The 25,803-nt window shown below is 51.0% G+C and overlaps 1 protein-coding gene across 8 annotated transcripts in view; it reads right to left on the bottom strand.

Annotated features, from left to right (window-relative positions):
• The window catches only part of LOC135187429 (S-adenosyl-L-methionine-dependent tRNA 4-demethylwyosine synthase TYW1-like), a 138,898-nt gene that overhangs the window by 110,193 nt on the left and 2,902 nt on the right, over positions 1-25,803 (bottom strand). For all 8 annotated transcript variants that reach the window (XM_064166124.1, XM_064166125.1, XM_064166126.1 and 5 more), the window contains exons 4-8: positions 24,781-24,882; positions 23,456-23,650; positions 22,005-22,286; positions 20,449-20,568; positions 3,924-4,050 (exon numbers count right to left, since the gene is read on the bottom strand). In XM_064166124.1, coding sequence (XP_064022194.1) covers positions 3,924-4,050; positions 20,449-20,568; positions 22,005-22,286; positions 23,456-23,650; positions 24,781-24,882 — 826 coding nt within the window. The remainder of the gene's footprint in view (positions 1-3,923; positions 4,051-20,448; positions 20,569-22,004; positions 22,287-23,455; positions 23,651-24,780; positions 24,883-25,803) is intronic.

Genomic DNA, 25,803 nt, shown 5'->3' with positions numbered 1-25,803 from the left:
ACAGGACTCCAGGTGAGGTCTGACCAGAGCAGAGGGGCAGAAAAACCTGCTGCCTGCTCTTCTTTTGATGCAGCCCAGGCTGCCACTAGTCTTCTGGGCTGCAACTGTCCATTGTTGAACATGTCAGGCTGTGTCTACTAATCACCACAGGAAGCATTAATATGAGAAGTCTGCTTCTATTTTCAGTTTCTTTTGTGACATCCACTTGAAGAGGTGAAATTAGCAAGGCATTAAAAGAGGGTAAAGTGGTTCCACTGCAAACATAACACAGCCGAGTGCTTCAGCTGCCAGTCTCCCTCTGCTTGGTCCTTGCAGGCACTAAATAGTTTGTGCTGCATTTCTATTTTATGCAAGGCTGAGCACTGATGAGAAGGGCATCAGAGCCTTTCCTGACAACACAAGGTTGGCTGCAGCTTTTAAAAGCAGCTATCACAGAGCACATCTTTGCACAGTGTGTGAGCAAGCGAGTCCAAAGGTTAGCACCAAAAAGACCCAGAAGCAAAGGTTGTGTTTAGCTGAAATTCAGTGCCAGGGCTAAAGTCATTGGTTAGGCAATCTTCAGTTCATCTACAGGAAGGTAAATTTGCCTGAAGGTGAACCAAAATAGAATCATAGAATCAGGCAGGGTTGGAAGGGAGCACAAGGAGCAGCCAGTTCCAAGCCTCCCACCATACCCAGGGACACCCTACCCTAGAGCAGGCTGCACACAGCCTCAGCCAGCCTGGCCTCAAACACCTCCAGCCATGGGGCCTCAAACACCTCCCTGGGCAACCCACTCCAGCCTCTCACCACTCTCATCACCAACAACTTCCTCCTCACCTCCAGCCTCACTCTCCCCACCTCCAGCTCTGCTCCATTCCCCCCACTCCTGCCACTCCCTCACAGCCTCAAAAGTCCCTCCCCAGCTTTTTAGAGCCCCCTTCAGATGCTGGCAGGCCACAAGAAGGTCACCTGGGAGCCTCCTCTGCTCCAGCCTGCACAGCCCCAACTCTTTCAGTCTGTGCTCACAGCAGAGCTGCTGCAGTCCTCTGAGCATCCTCCTGGCCCTGCTCTGGACACACTCCAGCATCTCCACAGCCCTCTTGTCCCAGGGGCTCCAGAACTGGATGCAGTACTCCAGGTGGGGTCTCAGCAGAGCACAGCAGAGGGGCAGAATCCCCTCCCTGGCCCTGCTGGCCACACTTCTGCTGCTGCAGCCCAGGCTCTGCTTGGCTCTCTGGGCTGCAAGTGCTCACTGCTGGCTCCTGTTGAGCTTCTCTTCCAGCAGCACTTCTAAGTCCCTCTCCTCAGGGCTGCTCTCCAGCCACTCACTGCCCAGCCTGGGTTTGTGCTTGGGATTGCTGAAATAAGAAGCTGAAGAGATGCTGGTCAAAGGCAAACCTCTTTTAAATGGTGGTTGTGTAATAGAAAAACTTTCCCTTGACCTTCTACTATTGGAGTTTCCCCCATTTCTCTTAGGCTAATTATGCCAAGACACTGAACCTACACCCCCAAAGCAAGCAGCTGTTGCTAAATAAATTAGATTTTGTGGCTAATTGCACTTGTTCTTGGCAGAGGGGGGCAGGGGAAGTGCTGAGGGAAGGAAGGAGTTTTGGTGTGACACTCAAAGAATGGCTCAGGTTGGAAAGGACCTCAGAGGTCAGCTACTCCACCCTCCCCATGCCAAGGCAAGGGCAGGGACATCTCTCACCTAGATTTGGTTTGCTCAAGGTCACATCCAATCTGGGCCTGAACACCCAGAGGTGGAGGAGGCATCCACAACCTCTATGGGCAACCCTTTCCAGAGTCTCACCACCCTCCTACTGAAGAGCTTCCACAGCTCCACTCTAACCCTGCTCTCCCTCAGATTCAAACCACCCTCCCTTGTTCTGTCTCTAGCCACTCTTACACTAAGTCCCTCTGCAGCTTTCCTGTAGGATCCCTTAATGCACTGGCAGGCAGCTCTAAGGTTCCCCTGGAGCCTTTTCTCCAGGCTGAACATCCCCAGCTCCTTCAGCCTGTCTTCACAGCAGAGCTGCTCCAGCCTTTAGATCATTTTTGTGGCCACCTCTGGGCTCACTCCAAGAGCTGTGTCCTGCCTTGTCTTATATTTGTAGACAAAAAAACGTTATGTGAGGTGTGAACAAAGAAAAGCAACTTCTCTTTGTTGCTAAATGACAAAGAATGAGGTCAGCAGCAGAGGACAAGAGGAGAGGATTGTGCCAAACTAAGGACACAGAGGAGGTTAAGTCTTTGAAACTACAGCTTTATGTAAGCAGATCCTACTGGTTGGTTCAATGCTGGCACTACCCCCAGCAACGAAGGAAGGCAGAAACACAACCCTCACTTAACTGGAGAATTAATTCCTGTCCCTGGAACACCACAAGGAAATCTGAGTTCTCTGGGGAGTTTGCCTTTGTGTCAGGACAATGATGGTAGCAAAGTGACCTTCCTCAGCTCCATTCTCATCTCCCAGTGACCACTGTTTCTATACCATCACAAAAGCAGCTTCATTCCCTCCCCAAAACCAAGCCAACACAGACTGGGTCAGAAAGCAAGACAGACTGAAACATGCCTGTGCCAACCACAGCACACAGCCCTGCACCACAAAACCCAGGGCACTGTGCTGGAAGACACACACCACTTCCCTCTCAGTCAGCACCGGAACCATCGAGTGGTTTAGGTTGGAACAGACCTCAAGGATCATCCATTTCCAACCCCCTGCCATAGGAAAGGACACCTCCCACTAGAACAGGTCACTCAAGGCCTCATCCAACCTGGCCTTGAACACCTCCAGGCAGGGAGCAGCCACAGCCTCCCCAGGCAACCTCTGCCAGTGTCTCACCACCCTCACTGCAAACAACTTCTTCCTAACATCCACTTTCAATCTCCCCTCTGCCAGTTTAAACCCATTCCTCCTCATCCTCTCATTACAAGACCTTGTCAATAGTTCCTCCCCAGCCCTCCCAGAGCCCCTTTCAGATCCTGGAAGGCCACTGCAAGGTCTCCTCCAAGCCTTCTATTCGCCAGGCTGCAGAGCCCCAACTCTCTCAGCCTGTTCTCAGAGCAGAGCTGCTGCAGCCCTCTGAGCATCTTTGCAGCCTCCTCTGGACTTGCTCTAACACTTCCATGCCCTACTTGTTTTGGGAGCTCCAGAACTGCCCCCAGGACTGCAGGTGGGGTCTCAGGAAAGCAGAGCCAAGGGGCAGAAACCCCTCCCTTGCCCTGCTGCCCACACTGCTCTTGCTGCAGCCCAGCACAGGGTTGCTGTCTGGGCTGCACTCACACTGCAGGCTCATGTTGAGCTTTTCATTAACTACGACCCCCAGGTCCTTTTCCTTAGGGCTGAAGCTTAGGATTCTCAAGCCTAACCATCATCTATCTGAAGGGGACCTACAGGGTGGCTAGGGAGGGACTGCCTCCAAGGGCTTGTGGCACTAGGACAAGGGGCAATGGTTTAAAACTGGAGCAGAGTAGATTTAGGTTGGACACTAGGAGAAAGTGCTGCACAACGAAATACTTGAACAGGGTGCCCAGAGAGGTGGTGAAGGCCCCTTCCCTGGAGACATTCAAAGTCCAACTTGATGGGGTCCAGAGCAACCTGATCTAGCTGGAGATGTGTCTATTCACTGCAGAGGCTTGGACTAGATGACCTTCAAGGGTCCCTTCCAACCTGATGCATTCTCTCTCTGTGTCTACCAAGGCTGGTGCTAACCCACGGCCCTCAGCACCACATCTCTGACTCTTGGAAACCCCTCCAGGGATGGGCATTCAAACACCTCCCTGGGCAGCCTGTGCCACCCCTTTCAGTAAAGGAATTTCTTCCCATAAACAACCTAAACTTCCCCTGATGTAATTTGGGGCCATTTGCTCATCTCTTATCTGCTCTGTTAAAACTCTGCCACTCAGCTCTGGTTCACCTTTGAGTCTTTGCAGAACCTCACCTTGTTTTGTGAGTGCTTCTCTCAGAGCTGGGGTTATCATCTCTCTCTTCTCACCCTCCTCCTTCTTCCCAGTGTTTTCTGGAGTCAGGCTTGTTCCACCATCTCCTTCCTGGAGCTCAGGGTCTCTCTGTTTGAAGACAGTGAATTATCACAGCCATTTAGATCCAAACATCTTTTAAAGCACCCCTGACACACTTCAGCCACAAACCTGCTAAACTTAAGAAGTGACACAAGTGCCCACACAAATTCCTGTGGATTCACACAGACTTGATGCATCTGTGGAGTCCTGCATGTCATCCCTCTCCCCATCATGTTCTCACCCTTCAGGAAATTAGGACAGTAAGGCTGAAAAGAAAAAAAAACCTACCCCAGCCCTCGCCAGATTTGTTCTGCAGCAGTAAAATGCTCCAGGACATTAAGCAATAAAGTGTTTGAATCTTATCTGAGAGCAAGAGAGGCTCAAGGAATTGTTTCAATTGAAAAAGAGGTCCAAGATCATCCAGTCCAAGCATCAACCCAACATCACCATGCCCATTAAACTATGCTCCCAAGTGCCATGTCCACAGGTTTCTTGAACACCTCCAGGGATGGAGACTCCATCACCTCCCTGGGCAGCCTGTGCCAAGCCCTGACCACTCTTACAGCAAATAATTAATTTTCCCCCTAATATCCAACCTAAACCTCCTCTGGCACAAGGTGAGGTCATTTCTTCTCATCCCACCATCTGACACCACAGGGAGAACACAAAGCAGAAGGACTAAACCATTTCATGTGTTCCTGAGACACCTGCTGTGAGTGGCCAGCAGCTCTCATCCCACTTATTTGAGACAGGTCAGGCAAGAAAGCCACATCAATACAGTGAGGCATGCCAGGAGCTCTCAGAGAAGCTGTGCTCTCTAAGTCACCTCATGTGCAGCCACGTTCACCACCAAGATTCAGCCATCACCAAAGGCCCTGAAGGAAAAGGCTGTTCCCTCTGCCCTGCAGCCACCACCACAGCATCCCAGCTGAGCTCAGCTTCCAAAGGATGCTGCTTTATAGGCCAGCAGGACAAAACAGGGGATTCTGGCCCTCTGCTCTGGCAAGACCCCACCTGAAGTACTGCATCTAGTTCTGGTGTCCCCAACAGAGCTGCTGGAGCAAGTCCAGAGGAGGCCACAAAGATGATCCAAGGGCCGGAGCAGCTCTGCTATGACAACAGGCTGAGGGAGGTGGAGATGTTCACCCTGGAGAAAACACCTTAGAGCTGCCTGCCAGTACTTGAAGGGATCCTACAGGAAAGCTGCAGAGGGACTTCTCACAAGGGTGTCTGGGGTCAGGACAAGGGGAAATGGTTTGAAGCTAAAGAAGAGTAGTAGACAGCATCTTAAGAAGTTGTTTAGTACCAGAGAGATGAGACTTTGAAATAGGTTGCCAAAGAGGTTGATGGATGCCACTCTCCCTGGAGGTGTCCAAGGCAAGGACAAAGCCTTGAGCAGCCTGGAGTAGCTAAGAGGTGTCCCTGCCCTTGGCAGGGAGGTTGGGGTAGCTGACCTGTGAGGTCCCTTCCACCTTAAGCCATTCTGACTGTGTGAGATGCAGGCACATCAGCTTCTGGCACAAAGTTCCACGCAGGAGAAGCAAAGCCTTGCACGTGAGAAACTCACTCCCCCCCCCACTCAGCATCCCTGTTGAGACTTTATGGCTATTTATGGTTTGATGTCTGCACAAGGGAAGCAGAGAAGTGTAAATAATCACTTCAGTATTTCATGCAGCTTGTAATCTGTCACTCCTTTATGGCTTCACTTGAAATATTGAAAGGGAGTTAAGGATAAACAACAAACAAAAACCAACAGAGGACATTTTGTTTTCACAGTGCTGGAGCTTCTTTTTGGTGCCAAAGACATCAAGAAGTTCACACAAATGCTTCCAGTGTGAGTCTGCCCCAGCAACTGTTAGCATCACTAAGGAAACCACTGCTCCTGACTTGCCAAACTGCATCTCCACCAACAGGGAAAGGGACCAGGCTGTGCCTAGAAAATAGATCAGTCAGGGATGGAAAAGACCACAAGGAGCAGCCTGTCCCACCCCCCTGCCATGCCCAGGGACACCTCACACTAGAGCAGGCTGCACACAGCCTCAGCCAGCCTGGCCTTAAATACCTCCAGGGATGAGGCTTCCACCACCTCCCTGGGCAACCCATCCCAGGCTGTCACCACCCTCATAGAGAAGAGCTTTTTAACATCCAGTCTGCATCTACCCATTTCCAGCTTTGTTCCACTCCCCCCACTCCTATCACTACCTGACACCCTGAAGAGTCCCTTCCCAAAGGAATCTTTCTGTACCCGAGCAGAATTCATAGAATGGTTTAGGTTGGAAGGGACCTCAAAGCTCAGCCAGTTCCAACCCCCTGCCATAGGCAGGGACATCTCCCACTAGAACAGGTTGCTCAAGGCTTCATCCAACCTGGCCTTGAACACCTCCAGGCAGGGAGCAGCCACAACCTCCCCAGGCAACCTCTGCCAGTCTCTCACCACCCTCACTGCAAACAACCCTTGCCTAACATCCACTTTCAATCTCCCCTCTGCCAGTTCAAACCCATTCCTCCTCATCCTCTCACTACAAGACTTTGTCAATATTCCCTCCCAGCCCTCCTGTAGCCCACTTCAGATACTGGAAGGCCACTATAAGATCTCCTTGAAGCCTTCTCTTCTCCAGGTTGCAGATCCCCAACTCTCAGCCTGTCCTCATAGCAGAGCTGCTGCAGCCCTCTGAGCATCTTTGTGGCCTCCTCTGGACTGGCTCCAACAGTTTCATGTCCTTGTGTTGAGGGCCCCAGAACTGCACAGAGTACTCCAGATGGGGTCTCAGGAGGGCAGAATTACACAACATTAAGGTGCCTCAGAAAGAAGCCAACAAAATAACCACACACAAAGAGAAAACCCAAAGAAATCCTGGACAGACTCAAAGGTTTGAGGACAAACAGCTCCAGAGAAGCACTTGAGAAGGGGACAGGAAAGTAAAATACTTGTTTAGGGGCTCAAGTTAGTCTCTTTTTTGCTTACTTTAAATAAAACTTCTGCAGGAATCTATTTCTGTGTGCTCTGTGTGCACCCAGATGGCCAAGAAAGTCACCAGCATCCTGCAGCAGTGCAACCAGCAGGACCAGGGAAGTGATTGTCCCCCTGTACTCAGCACTGGTGAGGACATACCTTGAGCACGGGGTTCAATTTTGGGGCCATCACTCCAATAAGGACATTCAGGTGTTGGAGTGTGTCCAGAGAAGGGCAAAGCAGCTGTGTTAGGGTCTGGAGAACAGGACTGGGGAGGAGCAGCTGAGGAACTGGGGTTGTTCAGCCTGAAGAAGGCTGAGAGGAGACTTTCTGTCTCTCTACAAAGGAGGCTGGAACCAGGTGTGAGTTGGGCTCTTCTCTCAAGAAAGAGGTGATAAGACTTTATTGCAAGAGGGATATGGATGCACTAGAAGGTGTCCAGAGAAGGGCTGGGGCAGCTCTGCTATGAAGAGAGACTGAGGCAATTGGGGCTGTTCAGTCTGGAGAGAAGGCTCTGAGGAGACCTCATTGTGGCCTTTCAGTGTCTTAAGGGAGCTACAAGAAAGCTGGGGAGGAACTTTTTAGGCTATCAGGTGGTGATAGGACAGAGGGGAATGGAGCAAAGCTGGAAATGGGGAGATTCAGAGTGGATGTTAGAAAAGTTCTTCAACATGAGGGTGATGAGAGCCTGGAAGGGGTTGCCCAGGGAGGTGGTGGAAGTCTCATCCCTGGAGGTGTTTAACTCCAGGCTGGATGAGACTATGAGCAACCTGATCTAGTGTCAGGTGTCCCTGCCCATGGGAGGGGGTTGGAACTAGATGACCCTTGTGGCCCCTTCCAACCCTGACTGATTCTATGGTTCTGCAACAAGGTGCTCCAGCCCCTGATCACCTTTGTAACACACAGCATCAGTTCTGTGTCCTTTCTGTGTTGGTAGCTCCAGAGCTGGCCCCAGCACTGCAAAGGGAGATCTCAGCAGAGTGGAGAATCCCTTCCTTGCCCATGCTGCTGGGGATCAGCTCAGGACACAGCTGGCCCTGCACATTGTCAGCTTATAGAGCTTTTCCTCAACCAGCACTCCCAAGTCCTTCTCCTCAGCACTGCCCAGTCTGCAGCTGTGCTTGGAACTGCCCCAACCCAGATGCAGCACTTCACACTTGATTTGTTGAACTCCTTAAGGCTGGCACTGGCCAACCTCTCAAGCCTGTAGAGGTCTCTCTGGATGCCCACCCTCTCCCTCCAGCATGCCAACCACACCACACAGCCTGGAGTCACCTGCAAAGCTGAGTGGAAGGGATGCACCCCTCCCATGCAGCGAGTGACTCAAGTACAAATGAGACATCCCATCCAAGGCAGCCTTCAGAGAGAGAACATCTCCATGGCAAGGCTTTGCATTTCTACCTGCCTTTCATGCCTGTTCCTGAAGCAAACACCACCAGATGAGGATGCCAGCTGAAAGACCACCTCACAAGCAGGCCTGAAACATTTCAATAATCATTTTTCCCCCTCTCATGGGGTTCCCCTCCTCCCCCCAGCTTGATGTGGAAAGCTGCAAACCAAACAATCATCTGGTTTGTCTCTCAGCAGCAATATCTGACTTGTTCACTTTGGCAAGTGATTGCCTTTAAGTATTTCTTGGAGGAAATGGAATTCATAGCCCCAGGAAGTTTACTTATTTGCTTAACAAACCTGTCACATCTGTTCTTTAGGGTTGGGAGTGAACCAAGTTAACTCTGCACAGAGCCAACTTCTCCAGGGCTGGTGATTTAGCAGAAAGGCCTGCAGTAAATCCAAGGCACATTACTGCCTCTCTGTAACAAATCAAACAAGCAGTGACAAGAGTTCTTCCTGCCCTTGAAATACTTCACTGCTAAAAGAAACACAACCCTGAAGAGGCATCCTCTGATCCATGCTCACAGCTAGAGAACCCCTCCGGTTCTTTGGGTCCCCAAGGCTCAGCATAGCTCCTGAAGAAGACATTTGGGTTTTCCACTACTGCACTAAAGGAGACCTGAAGAAGAGCTACAGAGTCTCAAGTGTAAGGATTCATTGACTCAGAGTGGGTTGGAAGGGACCTTAAAACTCATCCAGTTCCAATCTTCTGCCATAGGCAGGGACATCTACCACTAGAACAGGTAGCTCAAGGACCTCATCCAACCAGGCCTTGAGCACCCCCCTGGACAACCTGTGTCAGTGTCTCCCCACCCTCATTATAAAGGAATTCCTACCTAATCTCCAGTCTAAATCTGCTCTCCTCAAGCTTCAACCCATGCCCCCTTATCCTAAAGGACTTGGCCATCCTCCTCTACAAATGAATACAGAAGACATCTCTTCCATTTTACTGTCATAGAATCACGCAGGGTTGGAAGGGACCACAAGGAGCAGCCAGTTCCAAGCCCCCTTCCATGCCCAGGGACACCCTACCCTAGAGCAGGCTGCACACAGCCTCAGCCAGCCTGGCCTTAAACACCTCCAGGGATGAGGCTTCCACCACCTCCCTGGGCAACCCATCCCAGGCTCTCACCACTCTCATGCTCAACAACTTCTTCCTAACTTCCAAGTTGAACCTACCCATTTCTAGCTTTGTTCATTCCCCCCAGTCCTATCACTGCCTGACAGCCTAAGAAGTCCCTCCCCAGCTTTCTTGTAACCCCTTTCAGATACTGAAAGGCAACAAGGTCACCTTGGAGCCTTCTCCTCTCCCTACATGCAGCACATCCTGAAGACACAGGCAGAAGCTCAGTTTGGATGAGTCCAGGGCAGAGGGTGGCTGATAAAGAATAGAACTCAGCATTCCCCACAAAGGTAGAGAGGTCACTGCCTCTCACAGCTCAAGTGCTGCAAAAGATTTCCTATTAGGACAAGAGGAAGCAGTCTCAAGTTGCACCAAGAGAGGTTTAAGTTGGACTTCTCCCTAAAGGGCTTCTCAAAGACTGGCACAGGCTGCCCAGGAAGGTGGTTGAATACCTATCCCCAGAGGTGCTTCAGAGAGACAGAGATGTGGTGTCGAGGGACATGGCTCAGCACCAGACTGGGTAGAGATAGAGAATGGTTGGACCCAACCCTAAAGGTCTTTTCCAGCCAAATGATGCTAGGATTCCAAACAAGGCTACCAAAGTCATTCACAGCCACATCCAAAGCATGGCCACCAGGGCTCACCACTGCCACATGGTTTAGTGCTGACCCTTCAGTGCTGGGTGGAGGGTTGGACCAGATGATCTTTGAGGTCTGGATGTATTCTGTCACTCCTCTTCTGCAGTGTACTCTACAGGATGTCCTGGTGCCCACTATTCTCTCCCTTTTCCATCAGGCTCTCTTCAAACTAATACTGGATGTTTGAGAAAGAGAAGAGACCCCTGAACCCCAAAGTAGTGTTATTTAAATCAAACTATTTTGAATGCCATCCAGAAGGACCTGGACAGGCTGCAGAGGTGGGCACAAGCCAACCCCATGAGGTTCAACAAAACCGAGTGCAAGGTCCTGCAGCTGGGTCAAGGCAGTGCCAAGCACAACTCCAGGCTGGGCAGAGAGTGGCTGGAGAGCAGCCCTGAGGAGAGGGACTTGGGGGTGCTGCTGGACAAGAAGCTCAACAGGAGCCAGCAGTGAGCACTTGCAGTCCAGAAAGCCAAGCACAGCCTGGGCTGCAGCAACAGAAGTGTGGCCAGCAGGGCCAGGGAGGGGATTCTCTGTTGAGACCCCACCTGGAGTACTGGATCCAGTTCTGGATCCCCTGGGACAAGAGGGCTGTGGAGATGCTGGAGAGTGTCCAGAACAGGGCCAGGAGGATGCTGAGAGGGCTGCAGCAGCTCTGCTGTGAGAACAGCCTGAAAGAGTTGGGGCTGTGCAGGCTGGAGTAGAGGAGGCTCCCAGGTGACCTTCTTGTGGCCTGCCAGCATCTGAAGGGGGCTCCAAAAAAGCTGGAGAGGGACTTTTGAGGGTGAGGGAGTGCCAGGACTGGAGGGAATGGAGCAAAGCTGGAGGTGAGTTCAGGCTGGAGGTGAGGAGGAAGTTGTTGGTGATGAGAGTGGTGAGAGGCTGGACTGGGTTGCCCAGGGAGGTGGTTGAGGCCCCATGGCTGGAGGTGTTTGAGGCCAGGCTGGCTGAAGCTGTGTGCAGCCTGCTCTAGGGTAGGGTGTCCCTGGGCATGGCAGGGGGCTTGGAACTGGCTGCTCCTTGTGCTCCCTTCCAACCCTGCCCGATTCCATGTTATTTTAACCTCATGGCTCTCTACGTGCCATGGCTGAAAGAAAATGTGTTCCCCAAGAACTTCTCACTCCCAGAAAGACAATGAGACCCAGAAGATGCCCATTTTGACTCAGTCTCTTTCCTACTTAACCTCCCAGTGGTCAGACAAGAGGGACCCCCTGGTTTTGTCATGATTTACAGCCTCATCCATCAAAAGGCTCCAGGGTGTTTTACCAAGTGAAAGGCACAAACAGTAAGAACAGAGGCTGGAGCCAGGACTAACAGAACCAGCAGCAAGGGAAAATGTTGGCAAGGCCACCAGGAAAAGCTGCCTGGCAGCAAGAAGTCTGAGGAGAACTTTCCCAAAGGAGTCACTAAGGGTTCAAGTTCATGAATTACATGAAGTAGGAGTTAAAGTTCACAGCAAGCAGAGCTCTGGAGGCCACACTCCAGGAGCAAGAGGACAGCCAGAGAAGCTGACAACTTTTCCTCTGGTTCAGGCTCATCTGCAAAAGGCAAGAACCATGTGGGGGTTTCTTTCAGAAGGCTGTTAGACATCAAGCTGCCCACAGGAGCAGCTCAGAGAGCAACCTTCCTGCAAGGCTGGAATGCAGGGAGAATGCACAGCCCAGGAAGCAGGCTTCCACAAGCAAAGATCAAAGAATGGTTTGGGTTGGAAGAGACCTCTTGGATAAAGCCCTGAGCAAAACCAGGTAGGATCCCACAGCTGAACAGGTCAGAGAAGGTTGAGCTGGAGACCTTCAGAGATCCCTAAACCAAACCAGCTGGTGACCTTTCTCATACAATCACAGAATCATTCAGGTTGGAGAAGAGTCTTGAGGGCATCAAGGAGGCGAATTTTGCCATGGGGCATCCAAAAATCATAGAATGGTCTGGGTTGGAAGGGATCTCCAAAGGTCATCCAGTCCAACTGCCCCTGCAGTCTGCAGGGACATCCTCAACTAGATCAGGGTTCCCAGAGAGCCCTGTCCAGCCTCACTTTGAATATCTCCAGGGAAGGGACTCAGCCACCTCCCTGGGCAACGTGTTACAGTGTTCCACCATCCTGCTGGTGCAGAACTTGCTCCTAGCATCCAATCTTCTCTCCTTTCAAACCATTGCCCTTCATCCTGTCCCTGCAGGCTCTGCAGACAACCCCTGTGCAGCACTCTTGTAGCCCACTTCAGGTACTGCTAAGCTGTTAAGTTTTCCTGGAGCCTTCCCCAGGCTGAACACCCCCCAGCTTCCTCAGCTGGTCCTCAAGCAGGGCTGCCCCAGCCTCTGATCATCTTTGTGGCCTCCTCTGCTCCATATCCTTCCTGTCCAGAGCTGCACACAACACTCCAGATGAGGTCTCAGCAGAGCAGAAGGGCAGGATCCCCTCTCTCCCATTTGTGGCCACACTGCTTTTGATGCAGCCCAGGCTGCTATCAGCCTTCTGGCCTGCAAGTGCCCATTGCTGGCTCATATCCAGCAGCCTCAAGTCCTTTTCTGCAGGGCTGCTCTCAATCTCATCAACCCCCAGCCTGCACTGACACCAAAGGTTGCCCTGATCTAGACAAAGGACCTCACACTTTGCCTTACTGAACCTCATGAGATTCTTCTCAGCCCATCTCACCAGCCTGTGCAGGTCTCTCTGACTTCAGACTTAACTTACCCACTCTTGAACACTACAGAAGAAGAGGCAGAAACTGCTAGAGCACTGTGAGGACCTTCCTGTTCCAGGTACAAAGCTTCAGCTGTCACAACCAGAGACAGCTGCAATTTGCTCAGCCCAGGGATGAAACCTCTGCCAATCTCACAGCCACCTGAGATACTCTGCTGCCAGTCAGCAAGAAAAATGGCTGTGAGCACACAAAGATGAGTTGCTGGAAACTTGGATTGAGTAATCAGTGAACCAAACACCCCAACAGCAGGGAGAGCTGACTAAAAATAGCTACTGGAGTCTACAGAATAACAGGCTCCAAGCCCCTTCTATACCTTGCTGTCCAGTTAAGCACAAAAAAGCCTGAATGGAAGTAAAAGGTCAACAAAAAAAGTTGAAAGGATGACAGCTGAGAGGTGAGAAACTTGGCAACCCATCACCTTCCATGACTGAAAGAGGAGATGATTATAAGTAAATCATGACATGAGTTTAACAAGCATCTTCCCCTGAGATGGGGAAAGCCTCTGAGAAGTTAACTGATCCCAACAAAAAGAGGCACACAAAAATGCCCCCCAAGTCAAAGAGAAGCCCCAAAAGGCCACCCCATATACACCAAAGCCAAGTCCCTCACCCACCTAAAAGGGAGATTTCCCCCTCCAGAATTGGACTTGATGATCTATGAGGTCTCTTCCAACCTTGATGATACTTGTGATACTGGATACAGTACTCCAGATGTGGCCTCAGCAGGGCAGAGCAGAGGGGGAGAAGGACCTCTCTCAACCTACTAACCACAGCCCTTCTAAAACACCTCAAGATGGCATTGGCCCTCCTGGCCACAAGAGCATATTGCTGGCTCAAGGTTAACCTCTCTTACTGCTGCAGGATTCTCTCCACAGAGATTTGATTTGGGAAAGTTCCTCATGAAGATTGATTTTGCAAGGCAACAGCAGAATCACAACTTAAACTGTAGATCTTGTAAGAGGCCTGCAAGAGAGCCAGGAAGGGACTTTTGACAAGGGCTTGAAGCAAGAAGGTGAGGGGCAATGGCTTCGAGCTGGAAGACAGATTTGGGTTGGAGAGGGGAGCTTTGGGAGGCTCTTGGATCCATGTGGATCCTGTTATCTCCTTATTGTGTGGGATGAGTGTTGTAGCACAGCCTGGGACAAAGAAATACACTATCATGTGCTTCTGTGAGTGAAAGAGTAGCAAGAGGAATAGGGACTGCTCAGCCTGGAGAAATGATGGCTCCAGGGAGACCTTAGAGCAGCCTTTCAGTACCTGAAGGGGACAACAGGAGAGCTGGGGAGGGACTTTTGACAAGAGCTTGAAGTGAGAGAGTGAGAGGCAATGGCTTTGAGAGGGGAGACAGACAGAAGATTAGGAAGAAAGTCTTTCCAGTGAGGGTGAGGAGACACTGGAACAGGTTGCCCAGGGAGGTTGTGGATGCTCTCTCCCTGGAAATATTCAAGACCAGGCTAGATAGAGCCTTCAAAGGCTACATGCAAACAGAGTCTTAAGTCAATGCTGACAGGAGAGCAGCAGGTCCCTCTTTGTGCCTTTTCTCCCCCCACACCTGCCTCCTCCCTGAATAGGAGCTTCACAGTTTTGGTCTTGTAGTGCACTCAATGATGTGTCAAGCATTCTATCTGAGGCCATGGGAACATCAGAATACATGGCTGAAGTCAGAAATAAATTGCCTGCCTTCTACCATAATTCATCTTCATTAAGTAGAATGATAATGGGAACTACTCCATTAGGAAAACAAGACCAAGATAGGTCCCCAAGAGCCCTGCAGAGCATCCCTGGAGAGCCAAAGCCCTGCTTCCCAAAATGACAGGCCAAAGAAGAGTCAGAAATGACTCAGTGCTTCATTTGCTGAAGTGAGAGCCAGGACAGTTGAGGGCACTCAGCCTCACCAGCTGCTTCTCCAAAGCCTCAGGCTTCACACCTGGGACTCTCCTCCACATAGGTTTACAGTAAATGATTAGTCCCGCCCCCTCTTTTAGCCCCTCCACGGTCACCCCCACCTCCTGTAACCCCCTTTCTCCTGAGATCCAACCTCGATATCCCTTGCTCCAGTTTCAAACCATTGTCTCTTGTCCTGTCAGCACAGGTCCTTCCAGGCAGTCACAGGATGTTAGGGGCTGGAAAGTACTCAAAGGGATCAAATCCAACCCCTAGTCCCTCTCCAGCTTCCTGAAGATCTCCTTCAGATATTGAAAAACCTGGAGGATAGGAGAGCTCTGCAGAGAGACCTGGCCAGGCTGCATGGGGGGGCAGACGCCAAGGGGATGAGATTGAACAAGGCCAAGTGCAGGGTTCTGCACTTTGGCCACAACAAGCCCAAGCAGCTACAGGCTGGGGCCAGAGTGGCTGAGAGTAGTCAGGAAGGAAAGGACCTGGGGGTGCTGGTAGAGAGGGAGCTGAAGATGAGGCAGCAGAGTGCCCAGGTGGGCAGCAGAGCCAATGGCATCCTGGGCTGGCTCAGGAGCAGTGTGGGCAGCAGGACAAGGGAGGTTCTTCTGCTCCTGTGCTCAGCACTGCTCAGGACACAGCTTGAGTGCTGTAACCAGTTCTGGGCTCATCAGTTCAAGAGAGATGTTGAGGTGCTGGAAGGTGTCTGGAGAAGGGCAGCAAGGCTGGGGAGGGGCCTGGAGCACAGCCCTGTGAGGAGAGGCTGAGGGAGCTGGGGGGGTGCAGCCTGCAGCAGAGGAGGCTCAGGGCAGAGCTCATTGCTGTCTGCAGCTGCCTGCAGGGAGGCTGTAGCCAGGTGGGGTTGGGCTCTGCTGCCAGGCAGCCAGCAGCAGAAGAAGGGGACACAGCCTGGAGCTGTGCCAGGGCAGGTCTAGGCTGGATGTTAGGAGGAAGTTGTTGTCAGAGAGTGCAATTGGCATTGGAATGGGCTGCCCAGGGAGGTGGTGGAGTCTGTGTGGCTAGAGGTGTTGAAGCCAAGCCTGGCTGGGGCACTTAGTGCCATGGTGTGGTTGGTTGTCCAGGGCTGGGTGCTAGGTTGGACTGGCTGAGCTTGGAGCTCTCTCCTAACCTGCTCGATTCTATGATTCTACAAAATGCATCTCTAAGGTCTACCTGGAGCTTTCTCTTCTCCAGGCTGACCAGCCCAAATTCTTTCAACCTGTCCCCACAGCAGAGGTCCTCCAGTCTGATCATCTTTGTAGCCTTCTCTGGACTCTCTCCAGCAGATCCAGGCCTCATGTTTGAGTCCCCACAGCCGGACACAGCACTGCAGGTGAGGACTCAGAGCAGAAAAGCAGAATTTCCTCTCTCCATCTCTGGTCCCACTTCCTTTGACACAGCCCAGAAGGCCAATCGCAGCCTGGGCTGCAAGTGCCTACTGCTGGCTCATGTCCAGCAGCCCCAAGTCCTTTTCTGCAGGGTTGCTCTCAATCTCATCTCCCAGCCTGGACTGATACCAAGGATTGCCCTGCCTCTGTCTCACAGAACCTCAGGAGATTCTCCTCAGTCCACCTCTCCTGCCTGGTCAGGTTCCTCTGGATGCCATCTCATCCTTCAATCTCATCAGCCACACCACCCAGCTCAGTATCATCTGCAGACCTCCTGAGGGTGCCTCAATCTGTCTGCATCACTGATGAAGATATTGAACAGGATTGGTCCCAGTACAGGCCCCTGAGGGACAGCACTTGTCACACTGCAAGTGGAGTGGTTTACAGAGCAGCAGGGGCAGCTGCCTAAGGGAGATGGCTTTTAGGGAAGGGTGCCAAAGAAGAGCAGAAAACCTCTCCTGTGGCCAACAGACACAAAACTCAGCAGAAACGTTTTGGATGTGCTCTCTGGGCCCTGTTTAGTTTCCTTTCACCTCAGACTCACTCACACACACATTTCCCCCCCTGTATTTACATTACAAATGTGACCACCAGCATCATTGAACTTTTCCTCTTGGAAAACAAGAACATTAATCCCAAAATTATGTCACCAAAATGTGCCCAGCTGATTGTTTCCCTGCCCATCCAACCCCCAAATTAGGATATTATTATTACTATTACTCATGCCTGCAGTTTAGAAATATGAAGCTTGATAAAGCCACTTCATGCCCTGGGAACAAGCCTAGATTGATCTGGCTCTAGTTTATCACAACCTCCCAGCTGTGAAAGATCATCTACAAGAAGAAATGGTGTCCCTATGATTAATAGCAGACTTGCAGGCCACAAACAGCTCTATTAGAGCTCACATTTGAAGTGATAAATGTTTCAGGGGAGTCACTTTAGAGGACAAGAAGAGTGTGGCACAGTTGTAAGTTCTTAAACCCATTGTTGAGTCCAGTAAAAACAAATCATCTCAGACTGCACTGGGTTAGAAAGGACTTCTAGAGGTCACCTAGTCCAGCACCCTGAAGTTAGCAGGGGCATCCCCAGCTGGAGTTGGTTGCTCAGAGCTCATCAAGCCTGACCTTGAGTGTCTCCAGGAATGGGGCACTTCACCACCTCCCTGAACACCTGTTCAGCTGCTCCTCACAGATGTTTCAGCCCCTCCATCCTCATCACCTCTGTTGGACACTTCTCAGCATATGGGATCAGACAAGGTTGGAAGGGACCACAAGTATGATTCAGTTCCAGCCCCACTGCCATAGGCAGGGACACCTCACACTAGATCAGGTTGCTCAGAGCCTCATCCAGCCTGGCCTTAAAAAACATCCAGGGATGAGGCTTCCACCACCTCCCTGGGCAACCCCTACCAGGCTCTCACCATGCTGAAGAACTTCCTCCTAACATCAAGGCTGAATCTACTCATTTCTAGCTTTGTTCCATTCCTATCACTACCTGACAGCCTAAAAAGTCCCTCCCCAGCTTTCTTGTAGCCCCCTTCAGATACTGAAAGGCCACAATAAGGTCTCCTCAGAGCCTTCTCTCCAGACTGAAAAGCCCAAACTTCCTCAGTCTCTCCTCACAGCAGAGCTGCTCCAGCCCCCTGATCATCCTCTATGGCCCTTCTCTGAACACATTCCTCTTTAGTTGGGGAGCCCAGAACTGGACATGACACTCCAGATGTGGTCTGTAGAGGAAGAGGAGAACCTCCCTTGCCTAAAAGGACAACACAGCACATCCAAAACAGCAGCTCACTGCAGAAACCCAGAATCACTAATGCCAGGGTGGGACTCAAACAGAGATAGCCTGGAGTTAAACAACAGAATCTTCCCACCTGGGAGCAAAGAGTCTGATGATGACAAATGATTTTCATAACTGCAGCTCATCCTGCTCTTTCACATGGAGGCTGCAGCATTTATTTTCATTACAGTAAATAACTGCACCTATGGGATCACTTCACCACTCAAGTGTTTGCATAAACCCGTTCCAAGTCAATGCTCACATCTCCCAGGGGATTCACCATCAAGACAAAGTCATTCTTTCTCCCAGCTAATGAGAGGGACAGCCAGCAGCTCAGGCTCCCTCATGAAATATTTACACAGCTAGATCCTATCATGGCTCTGAAATTGACACCCCCTCCCCATACAGGAGTGGAGGATTTACATGAAGTCACCACTGAGAGCCCTTTCTCCATTACCTGCTCTGGTTACAGAAGCATGAAAGCAGAAATGTAGGTTGCAGCCATGCAGAACAGCAGCAGAGGGGCCAGGAATGAGAGCTACACTGTTTAAGGCTTCAAAATTTATCAAAGAGGAAAAAAAAACACCTCTGACTAAAGCAGCACAGGTCAGTGGCATCAGCCACAAAGAATGGAACTACTGGAGAGAGGCCTGTGGAGAGCTATGAAAATGCTGAAGTGGAACATCTGTGAGGAGGAGAGGCTGAGGGACCTGGGGGCTGTTGAGTCTGGAGCAGAACAGCCTGAGAGGGGAATCTCAGTGCTTATAAATATCCAAAGGGTGAGTGTCAGGAGGATGGAGCCAGACTTTTCTCAGTGGTGTTCAGTGACAGGACAAAGGACACAAACTGGAACCCAAGAGAAGCCACACAAGTGAGGAAAAAAATTCACTGTCAGGATGGCAGAGCACTGGAACAGGCTGCCCAGACAGGTTATGAGCTCTCCATCTCTGGAGGCCTTCCAAAACTGTCTGGATGTGCTCCTGTGTGATTTACTCTGGGTGATCCTGCACTAGAAGGGGGTTGGATTGGATACTTATAGAAGCACCGAGTTGGAAGGGATGTTCAGAGGTCATCTAGCCCAAGCCCAATGCAGCTAGCAGGGACATCCCCAAATAGATCAGATCTTCAGAGGTCCTTCTGACCCTTACCACTGTGGGATGCTGTGATGCAAAGTTTACATCCCCAACTAGATCAGCTCTTCAGAGGTCTTTCTGACCCTTACCACTGTGGGATGCTGGAATGGAGAGTTTTAGGGCATCCTGCCTCATCAGCTCATACCCTAAAGGGTCAGAAGACTTCCACACACAATAAGGGCACTTTCAGTCCCACATCCACACTCCCAGAATTTAGCCATCTCCAGGGGCAAGAGGGACAGCACTCAGCTGTCACATCAGAACAAGTCTTTGCCACCTCTTCTGAGGAAAAGGCAACAGAGCCAAACTTGCTGCTGCTTACAGCTCCAGCTGAGTGTCTGTGTTCAGACAGCTGCCCCTCAAAGCAGAGGCTACTCAAGACAGAGCCACAAGAGCCTGACACTTGTACTTCTATAATAACCTGCATGTGCACCACAGAGGCATCTCATTGCTCAAAGCAAGGAGAAAGCTAATTGTTTGAACAGTGCATCAGCCAAAGCCAGAGAGAGCAATGAAGTGACACTGCCTAGGCCATGTTGACTTCAGCCATGCTCACTACCAGGACAAGCAGCATGAGAAGCCAAGAGCAGGATGTGATCCGCTGCTCTGGTCACTCCTGATCTGTGGTTTTCCTGCTTTGCACTACTCCTGGCCCTGTTTTGTCACTTAGTGACAAGTGGATGCCCGAGTTTTCCTAGGGCTGCTGGACCACACCACCTCCCAGCTGCAGAAAACCCAGTTCCTTTCTTGTCACTGACCTCTAGTGGTGACACGCAGGAGAGGAAGAAGAGAACCATTGATCCTTCCTGCCGCCAAAGGAAAGCCAAACGGTTTGCCACGTAGGACATTGCAGTCTAGGACACAGTTTAGTGGCCACGGTGGTCTTAGGTTGACGGCTGGACTCGATTTTAGAGGTCTTCAAAAATCAAAATCCGCGATTCTAGGAATTACAGCTGGGTTGTCTGGCTCAGCACAGGTCAGCTCAAGCTCACTGGCTTGCTCTGCCAGCCCAGATGCTCATCTTTGGGCAGCAACAAGCAAGACAGAAGATCCTAAAGCTGACAGCTACAGCTCCACTGGCAGCTCTGCTCCCTCCCATGCCACCCGCACTCTTGCTGACAGTCTTACAACACTGGTAAGAACAGGAGTGGTGTTCAGGCTCTGGACTGTCAATCAGGGGAGCAAAGATGGGTGTTCAGAACTTAAATACTAGCTGAGGAACTCGTTTTCCCTCAGACTGAACACAACAGGTTGCCACTGCAGCAACTGATGACTGAACAAGTCAGGCAGCTGGGCAGTACACTCAACACCCCTCCAAGCATGGCTTTTCAGGGACCACTTCTCCAAAGTTTGTCTTTTACTCTCTCTACCTTCAAACCCAGCAGGTAGCATTTTGACCAGTTCAGCTGATCAGCAACAGAAACCTGACCAGCTCCACCCTCACTGTACCTTTGTCTTCATGTGGCTCATGATATTGCCAAGATCTTCAACATCAACAATAGAATTTGTGCCTCCAGATTCCTCAGCATCAGCCTCCTCCTCACTGCTGCTTTCAAACAACTCCTCTGCCTAAGAGATGAGAGAAAGAGACGTTAAAGGAGACTTTCAACAATGGTAGCCATTGAAATCAGCTTTCACACAGTAAAGACTGGTAAAAAACAAGAATAGCCCTGCCAAAAACCTGCAGAAGGTATAGGAGATACATTTCAAGTTCAGGTATTTATAGAACCAGGCAGGGTTGGAAGGGAGCACAAGGAGCAGCCAGTTCCAAGCCCCCTGCCATGCCCAGGGACACCCTACCCTAGAGCAGGCTGCACACAGCCTCAGCCAGCCTGGCCTCAAACACCTCCAGCCATGGGGCCTCAACCACCTCCCTGGGCAACCCAGTCCAGCCTCTCACCACTCTCATCACCAACAACTTCCTCCTCACCTCCAGCCTCACTCTCCCCACCTCCAGCTTTGCTCCATTCCCCCCACTCCTGCCACTCCCTGACACCCTCAAAAGTCCCTCCCCAGCTTTTTTTAGGCCCCCCTTCAGATCCTGGAAGGCGACAAGAAGGTCACCTGGGAGCCTCCTCTTCTGCAGCCTGCACAGCCCCAACTCTTTCAGTCTGTCCTCACAGCAGAGCTGCTGCAGCCCTCTGAACATCCTCATGGTCCATTAACCTCTCCCAGTGCCCCTGCCTGAGGGCACAGGGAGAGATCTACTTGGCAAGCCAAAGAGAAGTTGTCTCCCTTTCTGGAAACAGCACTGCTGTAACAGCAAGATTTAATCCTCTTGGCCCAGCACTCTCAAACCCACTCAGCCACAAGATTTCCCATTTTCCTGCAAAATTCAGTGTGGCCACAGCAGCCTTTTCCAACCCACAATAAACAGCCCACAGGGAGGACTAAAGTGCTATAGCAGCTCTGCACTGCAGAGCAAGGCAGAGGATAGCTTACTCAACCTGCCATCATCAAACACTCAGGAGACACAAAGGTGACAGGCAGACACACTCAGAGGAACCACAGAACTGTCCCAGCTGCCTTTGAATCCAGGCAAAGCACCAAAGCTTCAAGGAGCTGAAGTGGAAGCAGGTTAATAGCAAACAGGGAGCTAAATGAGTTGGACTTGGAGATCCTGAGGGGCTTTTCCAACCTGAATGTTTCTGTGATTCTCTAAATGCTTCACTTGGCCATAAGGCCAAAAAAAAAGGGCTTCAATGAGGACTCTGACTGGCTCCCTGAAGCATGTCACAACACAGACCTCCCTCTATAGGACAGAGCCTTTCTCTTCAATAAATGGCATCTAGCCTAGGCCCACCACCAATTCTTTGGCTCTTCTTTCTGGCTTGCTCATTCTCCTTATGTGCCACAGGACCTCATCCCTCTTCCCCTTCTGCTGCAAAACAAAACACCACCAAGCTCTCAAGGCAGCCCTCTCGGCTGTAAGAGGAAGCAGAGTAGTCAAACAGTGCTCTAAGAGGCAGTAAAGCAGAGATAAGGTCCCATGCATTTTACTCTACCTCAGCATTGTCAGATTCTGATGGCCCAGGTTCATGATCTGAGCTCTCCTTGCTCTGCTTCCCTCGAGACTTGCACTTCCCTTTCTTGCACTTCCCACTGCAGGGTTTCTTTTCCCCCCTGCAGAGGGCCTGGAGCCGACTGAGGAACTTGGTTTTCCAGGCTTCAAAGTCAGCCTCGATGCTGCCATGCTTGCTCTGGGCCACGTTGCAGTCCCCTTCAGCACGAGTCATGACACGGCTGGCACTGAGCATCCACAGCCACATGTCAACGTTTCTGCCGACCTAGGAAAGGGTAAGAGGGGAATTAAAGCAGGCAACTAAGAAAGCAGAGACCAAGTGTGGAAAGAGAGTGAGATGCAAGGGAGGGCTTCTGGACTGCCCTCATCTTCAATTCAGAGCACAGACAAGGCAGCCTGAGCACCACCACACCTCCTCACTCTCATTTGAAAACCTCCCTGCTGTCACACTGATGTGGTGAGAGATGAAATCCAAGATAAGCTTCTTCATGCAATGCTTAGTCAACAGAAAAAACCTTTAAGGTCATCCAGCCCAACCATTCTCTGGTTCTACTAAGTCTGGTGCCAAACCCTGTCCCTCATTGTCACATCTCTGCCGCTTCTGAACACTGCCAGGGAGGGGGCATTCAACCACCTCCTTAAGGCAGCCTGTTCCAGTCTTTGAGAAGCCTTTCAGTGAAGAAGTTTCCAACCTAAACCTTCCCTGGTACAACCTGAGGACATTTCACCTCTTAGGGCTGGGTGATAGGTTGGACTGGATGATCTTAGAGGTCTCTTGCAACCTGGTTGATTCTATGACTCTAAGAGACCAAACTCCACATGGCTCCAAGCTCTTCACAGAATTGTAGACCTCTCAGCCTCCTTTTCTCCAGGCTGAAAAACTCCAGGTCCCTCATTCCCTCCTACATGTCACACTGCCCCAGCTACACAAACCTGACCTTGTGGCTGCAAGATATCAGGCTAAGATATTTCCATATATGACCTCAGGAACTAAAGCTAAAATCCCCACAGAACAGCAAGGCAGAAGGCTCAAAGCACTCCACACAGCAAGAGAGAGGCTCTCAGCAAGGCAAAAGGCTCAAAGCATTCTACACAGCAAGAGAGAGGCTCTGCAGCCCTGGGTCCTCAGGTGCTGACAGAAAGCTTTCAGAATTGGGAGATGAACTCAGTGAGGCTTTACCAAATAGATTCCCACAGCTTCCAGATAAACACAGTGCTCATAAGACTCCCTTCCCATTTCAAAGGGCAGCACAACTGCTTCAAAGCTGCACTGCCCATGCCTTAAACCCAGCCTCTAATCAAATCAAGTGTGCACAGCAGCTGCAATTCCCACACGGAGTGCCAGTGCAGTTCAGGCTTGTACCACCTTGTGGTGCTCACTCCAGGCCTTTCAGGAGAGCAGAAGCCAAGGACAGGTGCAGAGCAGGTACTTACTGTGTTGTAGTGGTCAGCATAGACAGAGTTGCCCAAGCAAAACACAGCATATCTCAGGCCCTTCAGATAGGTCTTCCCATAGCGGAAGTCATTGGCAGCCTCTTCTAACCACTTGCAGAACCAAGCTGCACTCTCAGGAGGTTGCCCATCTGTGTATGTAGCCACCAGGAAGACACAAACGTTCCTGCTGCTTGTCTGAGGAGAGAAGCAGAACAGAGACCACTCCAAGCTTCAGAACACTTCACATCCAGAAGAGAGCTGGAACATGTCAGGAGAGATGTGCACTCTTTGGTAGGGGATGGTGCAGGTGATGACCCCACTGATGAACACATCCTCCTGCAGAACCATCTTACAACAGCCAGCACAGACCAAGCTGTTCCTGGGGTTGGAAAACTCTTCTAGAGAAGAAGTTTCTCCTAATAGCAAACCCAAAGCTCCCTTGGTGCAACTTGAAGCGATTTCCTCTTCTCCAATCACTTGTAGGTGTCCACAACTGCCTGAAGGGATGTCATGGAGAGGCTGCTGCTGCGCTTTTCTCACAGGGAACCAGAGACAGAACAAGGGGAAATGGTCTCAAGCTGAGGCTGGGGAGGTTTAGATTGGACATTAGGAAAAAGTTTTTGATGGAGAGAGTGGTCAGGGACTGGAATGAGCTGCCCAGGGAGGTGGTGGAGTCACCCACCCTGGATGTGTTTAAGGGCAGTTTGGATGTGGTGCAAGGCAAATCTTGGAGAGTAGGGTTCTAGGTTGGACTTGGAGAGTAGGGTTCTAGGTTGGACTTGGAGAGTAGGGTTCTAGGTTGGACTTGGAGAGTAGGGTTCTAGGTTGGACTTGGAGAGTAGGGTTCTAGGTTGGACTTGGAGGTCCTGAAGGGCTTTGCCAACCTAAGTGATGCTGTTACATGGAAGAGACCAACTAGATAATCTTTAAGGTCCTCTCTAACCCAACCCATTCTATGAATCTTATGAACCTCTACCTCACTCCAGCCTTCTTTTAGGTAGCTGTAAGACCTGTAAACAGCAATGAGGTCTCCCCTCAGCCTCCTCCAGGCTGAACACCTTCAGCTGCTCCTCACCCTCTCCAGACCTTCCCCTAGCTTTGTTGCCCTTCTCTGGACCTGCTCCAGCCCCCTCAATGTCCTTCTTGGAGCAAGGGCCTCAAAACTGGATGCAGCACTCAAGGTGTGGCCTCAGCAGAGATGTAAATAAGGGGAAACAATTTAACACAGGTGTGGAGATTTCCAGGAGATAAACAGAAGCAGAAAAGAGCCTTCAGTGATCCCAGAAAAATCTTGTCTTTATCCACCCTATTTCTGGCAGACTCACCTCCTCTGATAAGCAATCATCTGGATCAGAGTCTCCCATGTTAATGACTTCCACAGGCAAATTAAGGGCAGCAACTGCTTCAGCCAGGCCTCTGGCAAATCCCTGAGGGAAGAAATGTAGAAAGTTACCAGTCACTTCAAGACAACTGCAGGGAGGGTGAGGAGACACTGGCACAGGTTGCCCAAGGAGGTGTTCAAGGTCAGGTGGGATGAAGCCTTAAGCAACCTGAGCTAGTGGAAGGCGTCCCTGCCCATGGCAAGGGGTTTGGATGATCTTTAAGGTCCCTTCCAACCCAATCCATTCTATAACCTTCCAGTATCTGAAGTGGTCTCCAAAAAAGCTGGGGAGGGACTTTTGAGGGTATTAAGGAGTGCCAGGACTGGGGGGAATGAGGCAAAGCTAGAGGTGGGGAGATTCAGCCTGGAGGTGAGGAGGAAGTTGTTGGTGAGGAGAGTGGCGAGAGGCTGAAATGGGTAGGGTGTCCCTGGGCATGGCAGGGGGCTTGGAACTGGCTGCTCCTTGTGGTCCCTTCCAACCCCCTTCAGATCCTGGACAGCCACAAGAAGGTCACCTGGGAGCCTCCTCCTCTCTGGACTGTACAGCCCCAACTCTTTTAGTCTGTCCTCATAGGAGAGGTGCTGCAACCCTCTGATCAACCCAGTGGCCCTTCCCTGGACATGCTCCAGCAAGTCCACATCCTTCTTGTAATGGCTTGCTGAGATGTATAAGAACAAGAACACAAACACAGGTAGAACACAGTGTGTGTTGGTGTCTCTGTTGGAGCCTGTGCTTTCTCCCTGGGCTGCTTCTGTGCAACTAATCCTTTTGGTTCTAAACCCCCTTGCCAATCCTCCAAGCTCACCTTGCACATAAGACATAGAGTGGGATAAGGTAGAGGGGTGGAAAGAAGGTGGAAGGGTGGTTGGGAGCCCTTCCTGGGGACTCTGGTTTCTGGCAGGGCTGTTGTGTTTCTGTAGTACCTTTCACTTGTATATTGCTGCATATAGCTGTAAATACTGCAAC

This window comes from Pogoniulus pusillus, chromosome 27 (genome assembly GCF_015220805.1).
Source record: "Pogoniulus pusillus isolate bPogPus1 chromosome 27, bPogPus1.pri, whole genome shotgun sequence".
Classification (NCBI taxonomy): domain Eukaryota; kingdom Metazoa; phylum Chordata; class Aves; order Piciformes; family Lybiidae; genus Pogoniulus; species Pogoniulus pusillus.
Note: the sequence above shows the minus strand (reverse complement) of the source record. Positions and strands in the feature narration are given on the sequence as shown.